The 22,030-nt window shown below is 33.6% G+C and overlaps 1 protein-coding gene and 2 pseudogenes across 5 annotated transcripts; all 3 read left to right on the forward strand.

The window, feature by feature from the left end:
* The first annotated feature begins 60 nt into the window (after nt 1–60).
* On the forward strand, nt 61–21,697 carry COQ3 (coenzyme Q3, methyltransferase). Of its 5 annotated transcripts, XM_039853033.1 has the most exons (8): nt 2,704–2,750; nt 4,395–4,429; nt 9,834–9,960; nt 12,522–12,674; nt 14,637–14,736; nt 16,165–16,407; nt 19,065–19,224; nt 19,813–21,697. In XM_039853033.1, the coding sequence occupies exons 3-8, from the start codon at nt 9,902–9,904 to the stop codon at nt 20,010–20,012; spliced, it is 915 nt and encodes a 304-aa protein (XP_039708967.1). In that variant the 5' UTR covers nt 2,704–2,750; nt 4,395–4,429; nt 9,834–9,901; the 3' UTR covers nt 20,013–21,697. The 5 variants fall into 5 exon arrangements, with proteins under 5 accessions (XP_039708962.1, XP_039708963.1, XP_039708967.1 ...); XM_039853028.1 differs by lacking the exon at nt 4,395–4,429 and having other exon boundaries at nt 61–2,750; nt 9,816–9,960; XM_039853029.1 differs by lacking the exon at nt 4,395–4,429 and having other exon boundaries at nt 61–2,750.
* On the forward strand, nt 10,325–10,440 carry LOC120595156 (uncharacterized; annotated as a pseudogene).
* LOC120595067 (uncharacterized) lies at nt 18,396–18,513 on the forward strand (annotated as a pseudogene).
* Nucleotides 21,698–22,030: the final 333 nt, after the last annotated feature.

The raw sequence follows: 22,030 nt of genomic DNA on the forward strand, positions 1-22,030 counted from the left end.
AATATGCAAGCTTCTTATTTAAATTTGTAGATATTTTTTAAAATAGTCATGATGTATGTGATTATTCATAGATACATTAGTGTTACAATTAGATATTTGGGTTTTTCAGATTTTTATGGATAATTTAGAGAATTCATCATTTCATTGACATGTAATGAAATATGTTTACCTTGAGTGGTAAGATTTTATAAAATAGGGCTTCAGTGATTTAGGATGTGAATGCTAAAACTTACACATAAGTTAATTAAATGTATAATTTGGTTATGAAATCTTTTCTAAAATGACACCACCAGAAAATTAATACATTCAGTTTTTGAGACAATCATTGATCTGAATTGGTTAATAAAAAACTGTCTTAAGAGATTCTTTTAAAAAACATTTTAGTGTATTAATCATACTTGTTTTTGTGGAATGGGGGTAAACCACACCATTAAGAGAATAAAATGTAATTTGGAAGAGGTAATTTTAAGATTTGTTTCAGGCCCCAAAATATAAAATAAAGATTGGTGTGGAATCTCAGTGTATATGTTTTCTGCCATTGTAAAATGCCTTTTTTTAGCATCTATTTCTAATGGTATAAAACACAATAGGTGAATTTCCCATAGTCTGTTTTTTAGTGTCTGAGTTTATTCTGTTTCTTCAGAGAAGCATACGATGTATAATTAGTTGAGTTTTTTATTTTATGTGGGAATTTTACATAGGAATTATATGAGGTCCAAAGTCCCTGTAATACTGTCTTATGGGAACCTTTTTATTTAAACAGAGTTTTTCCTCTTTTATACACATTAAAATGTTTTTATCTAGTGAAGTTTCTAAAATACTACTAAGCATAGTTTAATGGAAATAGTACTCGATTCATTGAACCCCAGAAGCCAGGGCTCTGGTACTTGGTGTATTTTGGGCAAATCACTTAATCATTATAGGCCTTAATTTCTTCAACTGTATAAGGGTGGAATTAGATTATCTCTAAAGTCTTGAACACTTCAAACCCTTAAGTTCTTTGATTTTAAATAGAATTTGGTTGTACAGTCTAAACCTAAATGAGAAAATGGGCTTTTTATTAGCTGTCTGGTGTGAGTTACATTCATAACCTTAAAGGTTTATCAGGTATAGAGATCTATAAATACACATAGGTTAAATCTGCCACATTCTTATTATGGTCAGTTAATATTGTTACTGATTTATGTGAAATTTTGTAAATATGAAAATTTACCGTTAAACTCTAAATGAATGTAGTAGTATCTCATTTCAATGGAATAAAACTGTTAGCTTTAAGGGATCACTTTGCCCATAACTTGAATGAAAAAAGTTTATATGAAAATTACAAAGTTGAATGTCAAAATGTTAAATAGATTTTTAGTTTTTGCTAAATAGATTTTAGCAAAATTAATTGTAGGCTCTAGTTTACAACACGTTTGTGGTTGAGACCATAGCGATGGTCTGGGACTTAACTCCCAACATGTAGCACATTACAACTGCTAGGACTTCCAATACAACTCCGGTTTGAGTATTATTGGAAAAATTTTTTGTTAATATTTGTAGCGAAAAATAATATGAGCTAGTTTTGCTTATCCTAGCCAAACTAATGGGTATTCAAGAAGCTTGTTTCCTGTTGGTATTAAGACATTACGGATTGCCTTTGTTGTTGAACTGAAAATGTGGGAAGGCTCTGAAGCCCGGTGAGGTGGTACATTCAAAGAAAGTTCATTGAAATAAAGCTCTTAAAAATTTATTAGTCATACTTGAACTTTTGCTTTTTCCTTGGATCTATCACTCCAACAAATGTAAATGCTAAATGTTCTTTTGTGCAGAGCTTTCTGCCATCTTGAGAGGAGTTCTGAAGAGATGACTAAAAAGTCTGCAACCAGTCTTAGGAGGAAGTCAATGTTTTACTTAAACCATAAGTGAAAGACCATTACTGAGCAGTAAATTTCATTATTTCAAAGAACCCTTTACCAATTTGACCTTGCCTGCTGAAAATGTATAATGACTTTTTACTTTTAATGTTGGAAATTTATCATTCTTACCCAGGGAAAGGCTTTTATACATTTTGAAGTAAAATGTTACTGTCACCATTCTAGCTGTAGATGAAGTTTGCCTAGCCTAAGTAATTAGCAGTATCCTGCTACATAATGTCTTCTCTGTCCAGATTATCCAGTCACTTGCAGAAAATCTCAAATTAGACTTCTGGCCCTCTATTTTGAGTACCTCATAAGGAGATAGAATTCTACCCTTAAAATGTGCTTTTTCACACATTTGTGATTCTAAATTAGGGTCAGTATCTTACAGGAATATAAATAAATGCCCCTAGGAGACATTTAATATGAAGTGGAACTACATGGAATAAAAGCTAGATCACAGCATGAAGTAATAGTAGCATGATGGATGGCTACTTTGGCCATGAGATTTGAGGTGGGCATATAGTAGGAATAGGCACAAACAGGATCCTGTAGTTTATGATAACAATATATAGTTCAATTGCATACACAACTTGACAGCTGTTGAGCGTAGGGTATAGTCACATAACACCACTCATTAATGCAACCGTGATTAGGTTGGCTCCAGGCGGTGCTAGTGGAACCTTTCTGTTGGGGATCTTTTATTGGAGGGACCGGAAGAGAGGTGGATCCTTTCTGTCGCGATGTGGGGAGCCCGCAAGCTGAGCTCCTCCGGGAGTCTTTTTTTAAACGTGCTTAGGTTTAGGTACCTGGGCACACAGTCTGGTTGTCCTCGCTTCACTACGTCGGCAGGTGAGTGCGTGCGTATATGTGTTTGTCCGGGTGGGTGGGGGCGAGGTTCCCCCACGCGCAGCCCACCGTGCGGGCCAGTTGTTCTGCGCACGCGCGAGAGGGCGGCCAGCTGTTGCTGGGCTCCGTGTGGGGTCAAGGCAAGACCCTTACCTTGGGTTACGGCCCTCGCAGTCTGTTGAACCGCGGGCCTGGGCTCTTGGCCTGCCGTCCCCAGCGGCTGGGAAAAATAGCTGAGTACTTGCGTTCTCGGCCTAGGAGATCACAGCCCTCGGGCCGCTGCCGTAGATCCAGCGACCTTTGTCTCATTTTGGTTGAGTTCCTTCCTCTGGAGTCGGCGACCACTCTGTGCCTGCCACAATCTCAAGGTCGTGTGCTTTCTTCTTTTGCCGCGGCGAAAAGACATACCAGCTTCTGTCTCACTGATTAATAGCGTTGTATTTGTGTTTTGTTTGAACTTACATCGCCTTCTTTCAGAAAGATCTAAGGTAGCTATACTACTTTTTGATTAATAAGTTAATTCAACAGACTGTATTGACAAAGATCAAGAAAATAACTCACTGAACCTTATGTTCATAGAAGCTGGTTTATTTAACTGCCAGTGTTGACCAGAAAGTTAAGTTCATCCTTTACATGAAACTCATTTAATAAATATTGTAATGCCAGGCACTAGGAAGGATACCTCAAGGGTCTCTTTAAAAAAAAATGTTAGGATACAAATAAGATCCGAATATAATGAGCAAAAAATAGGAAACTTAAAGGCCCACCAATAGAGTTAAGTTGATACTCTCATACAGTGGAAAATAGGGTAGCCAATAAAAAAGATAATTTAAATCAATGTGTATCCACATGGAAAAATGATTGAGATATAGTGTTAAGAAAGTAAGTTACAAATCAGTGTATATTATGTACTTAGATATATAGATGGAGATATAGAGAAAATAGAGATACATAAAAAAATTTAGCAGTGATTATCTGTGTTGGAGTTTCTCAGTTGTGGTGAAGTGGTTTTTAAAGCTCTTGAGCACACAATAGAATATATAGATATCAAATTATAATGTACACCCCAAAATTATATAATTATATTAACCAATATTACCCCAGTAAACTTAGAAAGAAAGAAAGAAAGAAAGAAAGAAAGAAAGAAAGAAAGAAAGAAAGAAAGAAAGAAAGAAAGAAAGAAAAAAAATCTTGACAACATTGATGATTGAGGGACTAATTTGCCAGATATAGGGGAGGTGAGAAGGACATGGGAGTCATCACTGAGTAGTTTATATAATTCTCTAATATGTCATTTGCTTACCTAAAGTCATAAAGAAAGTAGTATTTGAACTGGGTGTTAAAAGGTAGTACAGATAGGTAGTAGAGAGAGAAATGGTGGAAGAGAGTAACATAAGTAAAAGCCTAGAAGCACGAACTTTTTTTTTTAAGAACATTGAGATGGATTTGGGCCAGACTGTGAACGGCCTATTAAAATAAACTTTTTTTAAACAAAAACATAAAAAGCTCAGGAGAAAAATGTTCAGAGACTAGGAAAAGACAAGACACAAAATAATAAATAACCATTTGTCTTAGTCCGTTTGAATTGCTGTAATGAAATACCACAGACTGGGTGGCTTATAAACTACAGAAATTTATTTCTTACAGTTCTGCAGACTGGGAAGCCCAAGATTCTGTGTCTGGTGAGAGCCCACTTCTTGGTTCATAGATGGAGCCTTCTTGTGGTGTACCCTGGGATCTCTTTTATAAGGGCATTAAAACAATCGTGAGGGCTCCACCCTCATGACTTAATCACCTCCCACAAGCCCCATCTCTTAATACCATCGCTTTAGGGGTTCGGTTTTCAACATATGAATTTGGAAGCAGGGACACAAACATTCATTTTCACCTATTAGATTAGCAAAGAAAAAAACATTTGATAATAAATTGGATAGGTGACTATCAATGTATGTATTATCAGTGTGGGGAAACCAACACTACAGATTCTCATATAGTACCCATAGGATTGCAAATTCATTCAGCATCTGTGAGTGGCAATTACAAATTTATAAATGCACATGCCAGTTGACACAATCACGGTTCTTGGGATTTCATCTATAGGTACTTTCAGAAATATATGAAATTACCTAGGTAATTCAGTCTTATGTTTTTGGAATAGCAAAAAATTAGAAATAACTTAAATAAATGCCTATTAAAAGGGGACTGCTTAAATAAATTATGATAGCCATACAATGGATACCATGCACCCTAAAAAAGGAAGTTCTTTTTGCTCTGTTAAGAAAATATCTCTAAGATACATTGATAGGTGAAAAAAAGCAAGGTGCAGAAGAATGTGTGTATTGTACTACATTTTGTATAAAATAAGAAATTGATAAATTAATATACAAAAATATAAATTGATATATGTATAAAATCTCTGGAAGCATACATACAAATCTAGTAACACTGATTGCCTCCAGAGACAGAAACTGGATAACTAGAATCAGGGATAGGAGAAGTGTTTTTAGTGTGCCCTTTTGTACTTTTTAATTAAATTTTTTTTTTTATTTTGAAATAATTTAAAACAAGAAGTTGCAAAAATAGTACAGAGAATTTTCATATGCCCCTCACCAGTTCCTCAGAGATAACATCTTACCTAACCATAATACATTGTCAAAGCCAGGAAATTGCCATTAGTGTGATGCTGTTAACTAAACTACAGACCTTGTTTGGATTTTACCACCGTTAAATGCACTGTGTGTGTGTGTGTGTGCGCGCGCGTGTGTGTCACCATACATAGAGATTTGTGTAACAACTACCACATTCAAGATATGGAACTATTTCATAATTACGAAGAAGTTTCCATATACTATTCCTTTATAGTCAGATCCTTCCCCCAACCTTAACCCTTGGCAATCACTGATCTATTCTCCATTACTATAATTTTGCCATTTCAAGAGTGTTATATAAATGAAATTATACAGTATACACTTTTTTAAATTGTTTTTTGTTTCCCACTCACCATAAAATCCATCCAAGTTATTGTGTGTATCAATAGTTCATTCTTTTTTATTTCTGAGTAGTATTTCATGATAAGGATATAACACAGTTTGTTTAACCATTCCTTTCTTGTAGGATATTTTAGTTGTTTCCAGTTTTTGACTATTAGGAATAAACTTACTAAGAACATTTGTATACAGATTTTTGTGTGGACATATTTTCACTTTTCTGGGATAAATACCCAGGAATGCAAATCCTGGGTTGTATGAAAAATGTATGTTTACCTTTATTAGTTTATTAGCTTTTCATGGTACCTGTACCATTTTACGTTCCCACCAGCAATATATAAAAGATCTGGTTGCTTCATATCCCAGTCCACACTTGGTAATATCAGGATGGTTAAATTTTAGCCACTTCGATAGGTATGTAATGGCTTTCATTTTATTCCTCTAATGTCTGTTGATATTTAACATCTCTTCATGTGGTTATTTACATTTGTATATCCTCTTTGAAGAGATGTACATTCTTTTTATACTCATTTTATAATATCTACATCCATTTTATTATTGGATTTCTTGTGTATTTTTTTAATGGAGACTTTTTGATTTTACTGTTCAGTTTAAAGACTATTCTTATATATTCCAGATACAAGTCCTTTGTGGGATATGTGTTTTGCAAATATTTCCTCCTCATCTGTGACTTGTCTTTTGTAGAGCAAAAGTTTTAGTTTCAATTAAGTCCAATTTAATCACTTTTTAAAAGGATTGTGCTTTTGGGGTCAGATGTAAGAACTCTGTGCCTAACCCTAAGTCATGAAGATCCTCTGTATTTTCTTCTAAAAGTTTTATAATTTTGTATTAAGATCAATGATCCATTTTGAGTTCATTTTTTGTATAAGATGTAAGATTTAGGTTGAAGTTTTCTTTTTTGTCTGTAGCATACAATTGTTTCAACACCATTTATTGAAAAGATTGTTCTTCCTCCATTGAACTGTTTCTTGCACCACTTTCAAAAAACCAGTTGGGTGAACTTTTTGGTCTATCTCTGGACTCTCTTTTGTTACACTGATATTTGTCTTTGTCCCCCCTCCAATACCACACATTGTCTTGATTACTATAGTTCTGTGGTCTTAAAATTGAATATTGGGATTCCTGCAATTTTATTCTTCTTCTTCAGTATTGTTTTAACTATTCTATTTCTTTTGCCTTTCCACATAAATTTTAGAATCAGCTTGTCTGTATTTAGGAAAGAATGACTATTGTGATTTTGATAGAAACTGTATAAACATATAAATCAATTTGGGGAAAATGATTTCGAGTCTTCCAATCCATGAACACAGTATGTCTTGCTGTTTATTAGGTTTTCTTTGATTTCTTTTATCGGTGTTTTATGTAAATTTTCAGCATACAGACCCTATACAGGGGTCCCCGACCCTGAGGCTGTGGACTAGTACCAGTCCATGGCCTGTTAGGGACCAGGCTGCACAGCAGGAGGTGAATGGCAGGCTAGCGAAGCATCATCTGTATTTGCAGCTGATCCCTAGCACTAGCATCACTGCCTCAGCTCCACTTCAGATCATCAGGCATTAAATTCTCATAGGAGCACCAGTCCCTGGTGCCAAAAAGGCTGGGGACTGCCACACATGTTTTGTTAAATTTATGCAATAATGGAAGTAATTCATTCTTTTTTGGACTGATTTTGAATGATACAGCATTTTAAGTTTTACTTTCTAGTTGTTCATTGTTAGTATATAGAAACAACTGACTTTTTCGTGTGGTGACGTTTTGCTGAACTCAGTTCCAGGAGCTTGCTTTTCTGTTTTCTTTCTTTTTTTTTACCTTATTGCACTGGCTAAGATTGCTTTGTCCCTGATTTTAGGGGTAAAGCACTTAGTCTTTCACTGTTAAGAACTATGTGAGCTATAAGATTGTTATGAATGCTTTATAGATTGAAAATTTTCCCTTCTATTCTCAATTTGCTGAGAATTTTTAATCATAAATGGGTGTGGTTTTGTCAAATGTTTTTTCCACATCAATAAGATTATGTGGTTTTTCTTTTGATTATTAATATGGCAGATTACATTAATTTTTCTAATATGAACTAGTGTTGCATAGCTGGAATAAATCCCACTTGGTTGTGCTGCAGTATTCTCTTTATATGTTGCTGGATTCTATTTACTAATTGTTGAGAATTTTTGTGTCTATTCCTGAGAGAAATTGGTCTGTGGTTTCTTTGCTGTATCATCTTTGTCTGGTTTTTGTATCAGAGTAATGCTGGCTTCATAAAATAGGTTGAAAAGTGTTCCTTACTCTTCTGTTTTTTGGAAGAGATTGGATAGAATTGGTTGGTTTTTTCTTCTTTAAGTCTTTGATAGAATTCACCAGTGAAGCTATCTGAGCCAGTGAAGCTTTCTGAAAATAAGTTATTTTTCAGAAAGTTTAAACTATGAATTTAATAACTTTAGTAGTTATAGATCTATTCAGGCTACCTGTTTCATATTGCATGGGTTTAGGTAGTTTGTAATTTCCATATAATTAGTTCATTTTGTCTAAATTGTAGAATTTCACTGGGCAGAGTTATTTGTAGTATTCCCTTATTATCCTTTTTTATGTCTTTCAGGTTCATAGTGATATCCTCTCTTGAATTCCTGATATTAGTAATTTAGGTTTTCTCTTTCTTTGTCAGTCTTGATAGAAGTTTCTCAATTTTATTGATCTTTGCAAGGAATTAACTTTTGGCTTGATTTATTTTATCTTTTGTTTTGTTTTAAATGCCATTGATGTCTACTTTTACCAATATCCTTTCCTTCCTTTTGCTTGCTTTGGGTTTATTTTACTTTCCTTTTTCTAGTTTATTGAGGTAGGAAATTAGATTATTGATTTGCGACCTTTCGTCTTTTCTAATGTGAGTGTTTAATGTTATAAATTTCCCTCTGAGTATTGCTTTAGTTATGCCCACAGATTTTTATATGTTAGGTATTTTAATTTATTTCAATTATATTTCCCTGAGACTTTGTGTTTGACTCATGGATGTTTAGAATTGTATTGTTTAAGTGGTTTGTTCTTTTCAGGTTATCTTTCTTTTATTTATTTCTAGTTTGAGTTCATTATTCTCAGAGAACATACTTTATATTATTTCACTTCTCTTAAAGTTGTTTAAGGTTTGTTTTATATCCCAGGATATGGTGTATCATTATGAGTACTCCATGTATGCTCGAAAGAATGTATATTTTGTTTTTGTTTGAGTGGAATGTTTTGTAAATTTCAATTAGATCTTATTGGGTGATGGTGTTGTTCAGTTCTTTTATGTCATTGCTGATTTTCTGTCTAGTGGTTCTTATCAGTTACTGAGAAAGTAGTGTCGAAGTCTCCAACTATAGTTGTAGATTTGTTTATTTCTCCTCTCAGTTCTATTTTTGCTTCATATATTTTGGAAGTGTGTTGTCTGGCGCATACACATTAAGGATTGCTTTGTCTTCTTGGTGGATTGTCCATTTTATCACAATGTAATGTCCATAGTAATTTTCTCTGCTCTAAGGTCTACTTTGTCTAAATGTTTATTGAACAATTGAATGTTTTGCAGCAGAGTAACTAGTTCATAATGCAGATCTCAATTAAGTTTGCACATATAGACTGGATGAGTATTTATTTAAAAATGTTTTACAAGAAATTTTTTTCTCCTGTAAAAGGTGTTGAGCATATATTAAATCCATTTTATGTAGCTAACATGGAAGTGACAGAATTTGAACTAGTTTAGACAATCTCAGAATCAGCATTACCTTAATTTAAAAGGTAATGTAGTTTTAATTTGAATATCATTTTTTATAATTTTGTGCAGCATAATGTGAATGTAAAAACTAATGGCATGAAAAACTTTTATATATGCATTACTTATTTTGGCTAATTATAATTTCAGAAATGTCTGATTAGAGTTAGATGGCAGAATGCAAGACCTTTATATTTTAGAATAACATTCAAAATTAAGGAAACAATCCTTTTGTTTATCAATTATAATATAAGATTGCCATATAAAATAGTTTCTTCAAGTACATGCATATTAGGGATTCATACTGTTCAATGCTTTCTCTAGACATTCTTTTTTTTTCAGTTTATTCAAAGAATCAGCTCAGTTGGACTCTACAAATTAAACCATGGGTTTTCCATGAATACAGAATTATGTGGTCCAAATCCTACAGAATGACTTTTGCCTGCTTGAATACAATGAAAAGTTATAGGTAAGTTTATTCATTAGTGTGGCAAATATTTACGTAATTATAGGCATAATAGTTTTGTATTGGTTGTGTTTAATAAACCAGTGTTTATTATATCAGTACATAATAGCTCATGTGGTTTGATTAAGGTAGGTTTTATTTATTTAAATATATGCATTATTTATTTTTCCATTTTAAATTTGGAATATTTCAAACAGAGAAAAATTGTAACACTTTATACAGTGCATACCCTTTATCCATATTTATAGGTAGCTTTCATTTTTAATATAAAACTATATTGGACGTGGCTCCATAGTGTAGTGGTTAGCACGTCTGCTTTACACACGGAAGGTCCTGGGTTCACACCCCAGAAGAGGCATGGTCCATGGTCTACGGCCATGCCACCCTGAACAAGCCCAATGTCTGATCTCGGAAGCTAAGCACGGTCGGGCCTGGTTAGTACTTGGATGGGAGACCACCTAGGAAGACCAGGTGCTGTAGGCATAAATAATAATAATAAATAAAATTTTTAAAAAAAATTTAGTAAATGAATAAATAAAATATAAGACTATGTTACTTGGAGAAATACTTTTTACTTCCTCAATATCGTTATGACAGTACACAAATAATACAGTGCTTAAAATTCTAAATGATTTGAGTGCAACATAAATAGTATGATCAGGTGGTTAAGTATACATTTTAGATAGTAAGACTGAATCAAAATAATGTCTTTCTGTATTCTTACTTTATAAACAAATTTCTAACCTTGTGAGAAATATTTCATAGAGTTAAGGTATGAGTACGTGCTTCTACTTGTAAATGAGCTAGCTCTTTTAAGATTACATATATGTGAAATCATTCTTTAGTCAGCCGAGCGCCCACCTACTGTTATCTGTTGTTAAGTTAGTTATTTACTTTTCATGAAGCATGGGAAGGGGAGGTAATATTCATAATATAATATTAAAGAAGAGTGACATTTAACTATTAAAAGGATAATAAGTAATCAATATAGAATATATTCTGTGTAGCTAAGAAAAACATAGTAAAAATTTGAATGGCATTACATATTCTAATGTGACAACCTTATTGTCTTTCACCCATGAACCTTTGGAGTATTTTCCCATCATCTACTTTGACATTGAACTTGGTGTAGTTGTCTGTCTGATAGGGTTTTGGAGGATTTTCCCATCATCTACTTTGACATGGAACTTGGTGTAGTTGTCTGTCTGATACCTGTTTAGTCTCTGTTTGATCCCATTTGATTAAAAAAATTTTTTAGGTGAATTATATACTTTTCTGGGCCTCCTCTCTCGAATTATTCATTTGACAAATGTTTTCTGAGCACCAACTTTGTTCCAGGAACTGTACTAGTCACTAGGACTAAAATGGTAAGCAAGACAGTCCATGCCTTGCCCTCAGAGTGCTTATATTCTAGTGGGGAGACATGATCAAATAATCACATAGCCCAGTGAAGAGTATATAGTTGTATAGGACTTAAAATAGGGGACTATGACCCAGTTTTGAGAGTTGGAGAAGACTTCTCAGATGACATTCCACTCAAACTAAGAGCTAAAAGAAGAGAGGAATTAATTATGCGTGTAGAGGAGGCATGGGGGAATGTGAAACCAAGGTGGAAGGAACAACATATACAGAGTACCTGTAACAAGCCTGATCCCATATGATCTCAGAAGCTAAGCAGGGTCGGGCCTGGTTAGTACTTGGATGGGAGACCACCTAGGAAGACCAGGTGCTGTAGGCGTAAAAAATTTAAAAAAATAAAAAATAAGGGATTGTAAGCTGACAAGGTCCTGGCAATCTGTGAGGTCAACCAAGGGTTGCCTCGCGTAAAAAAAAGTACCTGAGGAAGGAGCAAGCATGGTCAATTCAAAGAATTAAAACAAGGCCCATGTGGTGGAAGTGGAGAGGATGAGGAGAAAAGTGGGTGCATTGTTGAGAACAGATTAGAGGGGAACAAGGTAGGAAGCAGGCAGAGTAATTAGAAATCTAGGATAATAATTCATGCAAGAAATGATGGGAGCTTGGACTAGGATGATAGCAGCAGAAATGGAGAGAAGATGGAGGCACTTGGGTTCAATCCTGGCTTTACCAGTTACTTGATCTCTCTGAGCCTCCCTTTTCTTATCTGTGTAATAGGGATCATCGTAGTTCCTACCTTATAAAGTTGCTAGGAGGATTAAATGAGATGACATATGGCATATATGGAGTTCTTAAATAGTACCAGCATTTAGTGAGTGCTCAATAAATGGTTACTACTACTGCTACTACTATTATTATTATCAGATATTATTAGATGAAACCCAGAAGGCCAAGTCTTAAAGTTTCGTTTTCATTGTAGCTTACTTTGAAAACCAATTGATTTTGTTTCATCAATGAATATATATATATATATATATATATATATATATGTATTTATAAGTAATGTGATTATAAGAAAATTTGGTTTTGAAACATCAAAAATGAGTATTTAGAATCTGATAAATTTTAAATTAGAATACCTTTCTACATAATATGTTACATTTTTTTAAAAAGCAATTTTTGCCTGGCTCTTCATTTTGACCTCCTAGGTACCCTTGGACAAGACTGTACAGTACTTCTCGAACCACTGTAGACAGCAGTGAGGTAAAAACCTTCCTGGCCCTGGCTCACAGGTGGTGGGATGAGCAAGGAGTATATGCCCCTCTTCATTCTATGAACGACCTCAGGGTGCCATTCATTAGGTAACATTTCAGAAATTCTAAGTCTTTTAAAATGCAACTCTTTGTAGTAAATCATCTTTTGAGTTCATTTTTCTCTTGGTTTATACTTAGGTTCGAAATGCTGTATTTTAAGGTTGCTTTAGAAATTAGGAAGGTTCTCTTCACTGTCCATTGTTTGAGACCATTAATTTTTTAAATAACATCATTCAAGTTCTAGGCTGCTTTCATAAATTAACTTGAAGCATTTTTGAACATTATCAGGTTAAATCCTTATGAAAAGGAACTAGGGTCCAATGAACATCAAGATCATTTTATAGCAACTTTGACCTTTATGCAGTCCTAATAAAGGGAATACTACTGAGACAGTTCAATTCAACAAATATTTATGGAGAACTTACTTTGTACAGAGCCTGAGGGACAGACACTGTAAAGGGTACTAGGATATTCATCGTTCGAAACGTAGTCCACGTACTTCAGGAACTTAAGAGTTTGCTGTGGGAGGTAAAGGAAAGGGTTCATCAGACTCCATTTATCAAGAAATTGTTGATTTGTTCTTATGTCCATTTGTTTATTCATTAAACATTTCTGAGCAGCTGACATGGACAAGGCACTTAATTGACGCAGAATATCAGATTCAGACTGCCCTCAGGAAACTTCTCGATTGTTTTTGCTGGTTCATCCAGAACTAGTGCAGCAAAAAGGGAAATATTGGCACCTTTTTATCACCACTGAATTTGTGGACCGCTGAAACATTAAGGCAGAGAAAAGTGAAATGTCATTATGTTATGTTAGGCTATGTCAGCGGTTCCCAAGGTTCCCTGGTTCCCTGGACTAGCAACATCAGTGTTACCTGGGAACTTATTTGAAATGCAGACTTCTCACAGTGGTCCTGGACCTACTGCTTTGGTGGGGTCAGCAGACCGTTTTAGCAAGCCTTTTAGATCATTCTGATATACTCTCAGCTTGAGAACTATTCTATTTAAACTACTGTGACTATCATTTAGATATCACACTAAAGCACATCACCTAGAGCAGTATAAATTATGGTTAGAAGTTTAGGTTTTATTCTGAGCATAATTGGAAGCCATCGAAGGGGAGCGATATGATCTAAATTATGATATAAAGGAGTCATTTTGCCCAATGCGTGAAGAATGGATTGGACTTCATTTGAAACGGGTCCTTTCTGTATGTTACAGCATTCTAAAGTTATCTACTTAACCACTATCTAGGTTATTCTTAGAAGTCAGTTAATTTTAATAGCAATAAATGATATCCTAAGGTATTTTTATTATATATAACATTTATTTTAATGTAAGTGTAATTAAAATTCATACATAGTCCAACTTAAAACTTTAGTTTTCAGTACTGTTAGGTATATATCTCTGTGTGTGCTTGTGTATATGTGTGCATATGTTTGCATATGTGGTAAAATATTACTATGGTTATCTTAAAATTAAGTTTACTGGATTCGGATGCCTATTTACATGATCATGAAAACACCACTAACATAGAAGATTAAGGGATACTCAATTTGGAAGGGAATATAGGCAAATTCTGAAAATACAGATTTCCAATTTGCTTTTTCTAAGCCCTGTAAAATAACCTATTGGTTGCAGACATGAAATGGGTGTAGCAAGTACTAACAATGTAGCTAATAAGTGACATGATGACAAGCAAATAAAATTAGGTTAATCTAAACTAGATTATTTTTAAAGTTTTTCTAAGATTATGACTAAACTAATAATTATGTCATAATTACTAGATTAATTCAACAGATTTACTTTAAACCTCCCGCTTTTGATTATTACAAATATCTTTTAAATTAAACATAGTCATTTAATGTGCAAAATAAAAGACCCGTTTGCCCAAAACATCAATAATCCATTTAAAATAAATTTAATATTTCATTGAAAATTGTACACTTTGAAGACTCAATTGTTAAAATTAATAATTTTTTATATGTTTTGAATTTTTTTTTAAAAGAGACAATCTTTTAAAAACAGTTGCTAATCACCAGCCAGGGAAACCTTTGTCTGGGATGAAGATTCTTGATGTTGGCTGTGGTGGTGGATTGTTAACTGAAGTAAGTGATTTACAACTTTCCTGCCTTTTTTAACTGGGGAAAAAAAAATTGAGAAGTGGGCTTATGCTTCATTTATCCTTTTAACAAATAATATTCATTTTAAAAATGCCTAATATTTTAAATATTTTTCTGATCATAAAAGTAATTCATACTTTTCCTTAAAAATATACAAAATTTTCAGAAAATTATAGTGAGGGTTTTTTTTTTTTTAACACAAATATGAGAAACTGGTCTTTTGAAGAGCTTTGAAAATTTTATCATCTCTTCTATCCCAAAAGATTAGGTAATTTTCACTAGTTTAAGCTGTCCTTTTACACTTGCTTCAACATCAAAACCTAACAGAGTTTTGCCTTTTTGTGGGGCTCTTCCCTCTCAGGTGCTCTAGAGCACTTGGAAGAATACTGATTCTCCCTGTGAAGATTTACTTTAGACTATAGTAAATTTATGCCTTGCTATCAACACAGTAACTTTTTGTTTACTAATGTATTGTAATCTGATCTTTTAAAGATATTTTAAGGAAGTATAGGATATTAATGTAAATGAAGGTTCAATGGGATGTGATACTGTCAAGGTCCGTAATAGCCAAGTTGACAGTGAGCCTAATAGGCCTTTGATGCATGGCTAAGTTTCCTCATGCACAAAAAACATGTTCTTCATATGGCAGTGGGCTGGTTTCTTCTGCTATCAATTATAAAATTTCAGAAAATGTAAAATATATGAAAATACATCAAGAATTGATGTATATCAAATTGTAAATAAGATTTTACTATAAGTGTTCTACAGTCTTTTCACTGTATTATTGCAGGTCTTTTGTCTCTAAAGTTCGAATAATTTGATTTATACTTTAAACATAATTACTAAATAGTTATAAAATAAATGCTGTGCAAGTTTTGACAAAATTAAGGCTGTGTTTCAAAACTTGGACATGTCATAGGAAGTGATTGAATATAAAAGTTGAAAGAAGAATTAACTATGAGGAATCGTTTCTACTCAGTCACAGAAAAAACTATCAAGAAAAAATTTATCCTTTTAACAAATATAATTTGTTATATACAATTGAATATCAGAAAATTTGGGGATTTTATAATACATTACATGTATTACACTTTAAATATGTCAATACTGTATTAAGTGCATGTAAATGTACCTAGAGAATGTAGAAAAAAAATTTTCTACAAATTTGACTATTGTCAAGTAGTTCTTGATAAGGTTTCTTTGTTGTGATTATTTTTCTCACTTTGAGCTTTTTATTTGGAAATTTTCAAACATGTACAAACTAGAGAAAATGGTAATGAACATCCCTGTACCCATAAATGATCTCCAGTAATTATCCTCTTATGGTTAATTTTGCTTCCTTTTTGATAACCTTTTTATTACTAACATGTGTTCTGTTTTCTTCTTGTGGGTAACGTTTTTTTATGCCATTAGCCTCTAGGGCGGCTTGGGGCTTCAGTCATTGGAATTGATCCTGTGGATGCGAACATTAAAACAGCACAGCGCCATAAATCATTTGATCCAGTCCTGGATAAGAGGATAGAATACAGAGCATGTTCCCTGGAAGAGATTGTGGAAGAGAGTACAGAAACATTTGATGCTGTCATAGCTTCTGAAGTTGTAGAACATGTGATTGATCTAGAAACATTTATACAGTGCTGCTGTCAAGTATTAAAAGTAAGACTCACAGAATTTACTTTTTTTTCTTTTCAGTTTGTGATTGTATCCATAACAATAAATGTTTCATAATACTTGAAACCAGGAAGCCAGGACTAGGAGACAGCATCTCTGCTGGAGATTGCTTCTGCCTCTCAGCTTGCCTCAGTACTGGGGTTTTCTAGATCCAGTATCTTGGTACCTAGGGAGCTTGAAAAATGTTGGTACTCATCATTATAATGCAGCCAATAGATTTATAGTGGTATTTTTCCATTGATAAAGTCTAGATTAAATACCTAATAGACATTGAATGACAATTACTAAGAAGTTGGTTTTGATTAAGTACTTAAAAATCAATAAAAAACATTATTAGCATAAAGTGACAGCATTTAAGTAACTCAGTGTGTTATGAATAACAGTTTTCAGCTTATAAAAGAATACTTCATACATTTGATCTCACTTGATCTTACCTACAACCAGGTTAGGAAGGTAAGGCAGGCATTGCTATCACGTCCTTTGACCAATGAAGATCAGAATTTGGGAGATGTCAAAGTTCACTTGGTCTTTAAGTCAAAGGTCAGTAGGTACTTCAATGAGGCTTAAAGCTATCTCTTTTTATTCCAACTCTGGTTCTTCCCATTACATTATTATGCTTATATATAATTTGCCACAGACTTAGTCCTCCGAAAGTGGTTCCAAATTTTCTTTTAATAAATATTGCTTTTACTATATTAACGCTGTTTATGTATTCAAGAGGTAACCTGAATGAAATACTTAGCCCTTACCTAAGAACTTTTTAAAAATAGTTTTTCTTTTTAAATAATTTTAGATTTATAGAAGAGTTGCAAAAATAGTACAGTGTTTACATATACCCTTCCCCTACTGTTAACAATTTACATAATAAGAATAGGAGCTAGGGTGAGACAAGTGAGCACAAAAATGAAGGAGGCGCTTCTTCTTTGGTGCCAATCCTGATCGTACATTCACACACTCCGGAGAGTGAGTGCCTCCTTCAGTTTTGTGTCCTGGGAGCCTCACTCACCTCACCATACTCTTAGCCCTGTATATAACTCATGGTACATTTCTTAAAACTAAGAAATTAATGTTGACATTATGCTGTTAACTACACTACAGACCTTGTTAAAGTTCATTAGTTTTTCGACTAATGTCATTTTTCTGTTGTAGGATCCAATCCAGGCCATTTTGTTGCCATGTCTCCTTAGTCACCTTCAATCTGTAATAGTTTTTTGATGTTTCTTCTTAAATGAGTTTTATTAGGTCTATCTTCTATTTTCCAACAAAACTCCTTAATTATTACTTTTTGTATTGTGTGCTAGTATGTATGAATGGAAGTTCTTTCACACACATGAGGAATGCTAATATTGTGGAATTTAAAACTAATATTTGCTTTAATGGAAAACATTTTTTAAAAAAATAAATGGCCATTGCTCACCACTCTATTTCTTTAGGGTAGGATTTTGTAGAACACAGATTAGATATTCATAAGTGAGATTTTCTCCCTAGCTCTGTTAAGATATAATTGACACATAAGTAATTCTCAGTAAGATATTTTAGAATACTGGTATTTTGCAGAGAACAATTATAATATGTGATGAAATAGTATCTCATATTTCAGTTTTTCACTTAAGTGCACATTTCAATATTTTAGGGCCGCTTCTTTTTTAATTTTGGTTTGAGGTGGTATTTAAGATATATCCATCCCCCCCTCCATACACACACACACACACACGTACGTGCATATATAGTAATATGATTATTATGGAGGGACTCTTGGGTATTTTACCCACATCAGGCTAATAGTCACTAAAAAATAGCAGACTAAATAGTCCATAAATGGTTTGTATTCATCTAAGCGCTTATCTTGAACTCTTCATATTTTTTATACTAGTGAAATCAAAACAAGACAAAAAACTTTCAAACTTTAATCATTAATGTTTTTGTCAAAGCACATTTACCAACATTGCTCGCCTGCACAAGATGTGGAGCTGGTCTACACCCATGCCATCTGAACGAGCCTGATCCCGTCTGATCTCGGAAGCTAAGCAGGGTCGGGCCTGGTTAGTACTTGGATGGGAGACCACCTAGGAAGACCAGGTGCTGTAGGCATAAAAAATAAATAAAAAGTAAAAAATAAGGGATTGTAAGCTGACAAGGTCCTTGCAATCTGTGAGGTCATCGAAGTGTTGCCTCACCAAATAAATGAATGAATGAATGAATGAATGAAGCTGTATGCTGTATCAAACAAGTTAAGACAGGCTCAGCACCCAAAGAGAAAACCTTGTTGACACATGTTAAAGCATAAATGTTGGCGTGTAATAAGGAAGAGCAGCCTGGTCTCATTTCTGTATTTTTATTATAATGTGTTTGATATGTACAAAAGAATGCATATAATATGAATTTAAGTCATAGTAATGTATGATTTTAAGAGTTGTAAGCACTGTTGCATAAACTCAGTGAGTGCATCTTTAGTGGACTGCCTTTAATAATTTCTCAAAAGAAAAAGTACTATTTTGGTAAATTATGTATTATTCGTACTTATGTATCTTAACAGCACTTAGATTATTTGGAAGGAAGAAGGATGGTAGAAGAAGCCAAGCCTTTACAGAACTAATACTACTGACATTTAAATTTTTACTTCTATGCATTTATTTTTTTAGCCGGGTGGTTCTTTATTCATTACTACAATCAACAAAACACAGCTGTCCTATGTCTTGGGAATTGTTTTTTCAGAACAAACTGCAGGTATTGTGCCAAAAGGTACTCATACCTGGGAGAAATTTGTTTCACCTGAAAAGCTAGAGAGCATTATGGAATCAAGTAAGTATTAAGGACTTTTCCAATTTTCAAGGCCTAGCTGAACTTTTAAAGTACATGTAATTATTAATCACACAACCTTACACTTAAATAAATAGGCCACTATTATTTGCAATGTAGTAAGTTCTGAAGATTTCTGCAAATGACCTTGTTGAAAATAGAGTAGAAAAAATATTTTGAAGATGCTTTATAAGAACAATCACTTGTTGGCAGGTATTTTCTAATAGCTGATGTTTATTGAATAATTACCAAATTCCAAGTACTGTGCTACTTTACCCAACAAATCTCATCTAATTCTAACAACTCTATAATGTATGTTCTGCCCACGTGAGAAAACTGAAATTCAGAAATGTTGTGACTTGCCCAGGGTCATCATCTAATAGGTGCCAGAGCTGGGATTTGAACCCAAACAGTCGGCTTTAGAGTTTAGAATTTATGTTCTATGCTACAGTAAAGAATGGTCAGTATATAGTTATAAAGTATTTTTGACTTTGAGTTAGGAATCTTTCTTTTTTTAACATGGAGAGTTTCATGAGCCTTGGCACTTGGAAGGTAAATATTTATTAAGGCTACTCTTATTTTTTTTTTCAGATGGTCTGTCAGTTCAAACTGTGGTAGGAATGCTCTATAACCCCTTCTCAGGTCATTGGCATTGGAGTGAAAATACCAGCCTTAACTATGCAGCTCATGCTGTGAAACAGGAACACCCAGTGCCTGCTGAGACGGAGACAGAAGAGCTCCGAGCTCAAGCCTCCACCAACTCAAGTGTGCATGAAGAGCTGAAGAAATAAATTGTTTCTGGGGACTGTAGTGTTGTGGCTTGAAAATATGATGTTTATAAATACAAAAAATATACAATTCATCTTTTGAGAGAGGCATATGCAGAAAAGAAAGTCAGTAAAAAGAACTAAAATCTTGGATAAAAATTTTTGTTATTTCATCTAATATCTATTTTCAGGAGATTATTCTGTGAATGAAAGTTTTGTTGAGGTATTGTGTGTTATGTTCCTCAGCCTTTGTTCTATAAATAGGGTATGCATATTTCAGTTCATCTTACGGATTATATATATATATATATTTTTTAGCATGTATATATATGTTATATGTTTTAATCTAAAAGAATCTGTATCTGTGTTTATTATTTGATTTTAATTAAAGGCAGTTATGCTTCTCACTGTTGAAAACCAAATATCGTTTTATACCACTTATATTTGGAAAGATAAAATATATTTTTTTCCTTTAAAGTTGTTTTTTGGAAAGCAAATGAATTGTTAAATATATGCTGGATTTAGATTCAAACGTTAAAATTAAGAAGTTCAGATTATGTCGGACATCTTTATATAGGTCCATAAATATTTTATGGTGTCTTTTCCTTTAAGTAGAAAGGATTTTTTTTTTTTGAAAACTCAATTTTAAAATTCAGTTATGGAAATTTGCTTTTTCAACTAGCATTTTTATACCTAAAAGGACTGACTTAAAATATATTTTTATGTCTCTTGAAGTATGTGAGTCTCTGGCTTTTTCAGGGAGTTCAATGCTGTGAGGACATTCATGGGGAATGTGTGATTGTGTTGCCTTAGAGAATTTGTTAAAGGTGTTCCCTTTGTTCCAGTTGATTCCACGGTGGATAATTGGAACACTTATTGAATGAGATATATCCTATTTTTCCCCTCTCCAACACAGCCAAATATATCAAAAGAGTTGTCCTCATTTTCTCATTCTCTCACTTAACTCACTCTGGTCCACCTTCCTCCATCATTGTTTTGTTGAAACAGTTCTTGCCAAAGTCACAAATTGACCAAGTAACCAAACCCAAAGACTATCTTTAGCTTTCATTCATTTGACATTAATTACCCCACTCCTTGAAACATTCTCCTCCATTTCCATGACTTCCCCTGTTTGACTAGCCACTTCTAAATCCCTTTTCCTGTTCTATCCACCCACCTGTTGGCTTTAGTCGGATGGTTCCCTATATCCTTATTTTTATAGTCTCATGTAAATAAGTCTTCAAATTACCTTATTTCGAGTATGCCATCTGTTTCCTATTGGAATCCTCAATGAAAAACTGATCCAAGGCCTAAATCCCCCAACATGGCTACTAAGTCCCAATATAATCTGGCCTTGCCTACTTCTCCAGCCTCATTGTTTGTTTTTTGACAGTATGCTGGATTTTAATAACAAAACAGCTCCTTACAGGTCTTTTGCATTATTTTAAACTTTACATATTAAAATAATTATAATTTTAGACTTACAAAAAAGTTCCAGAAGTAATTCAGAGGGTTCCCATTCACCCTTCATGCAACTTCCCCAAATGTTAACATCTTTAACTGCATTACAGTGATAAAAACCAGAAAATTAACTGATACAACACCATTATCTAACCTACAAACGTTATTTAAATTTGTTAATTGTCCCACTCATGTCTTTTTTTGGAAATAAGATCCCACATTGCATTAAACTGTCATGTTTTCTTAAAGTTCCTGTTTCTGTCTTTGTCATTTATGACTTTGACACTTGAAAAGCACTGGACATTTGTTTAGAACGTACCTCAACTCTTTTTTTCTGATTTTTCTTCACAATTAAATTCAGGTAATCCATTTTTGGCAAGAATACCATAGAAGTGATATGCCATTTTCAGTGCATCCTACCAGGAGACACATGATGTCAATAAGTCTTATTACTGGCAATATTAAGTTTGATCACTTGGCTAAGGTGGTGTCTACCAGATTTCTTCACTGTAAATTACTATTTTTTCCCTTTGTAATGAATAAGTATCTTATAGTGAGATACTTTGAGAATATATTTTTTT

This window comes from Pteropus medius, unplaced genomic scaffold, assembly GCF_902729225.1.
Source record: "Pteropus medius unplaced genomic scaffold, Ma_sr-lr_union100, whole genome shotgun sequence".
Classification (NCBI taxonomy): Eukaryota; Metazoa; Chordata; class Mammalia; order Chiroptera; family Pteropodidae; genus Pteropus; species Pteropus medius.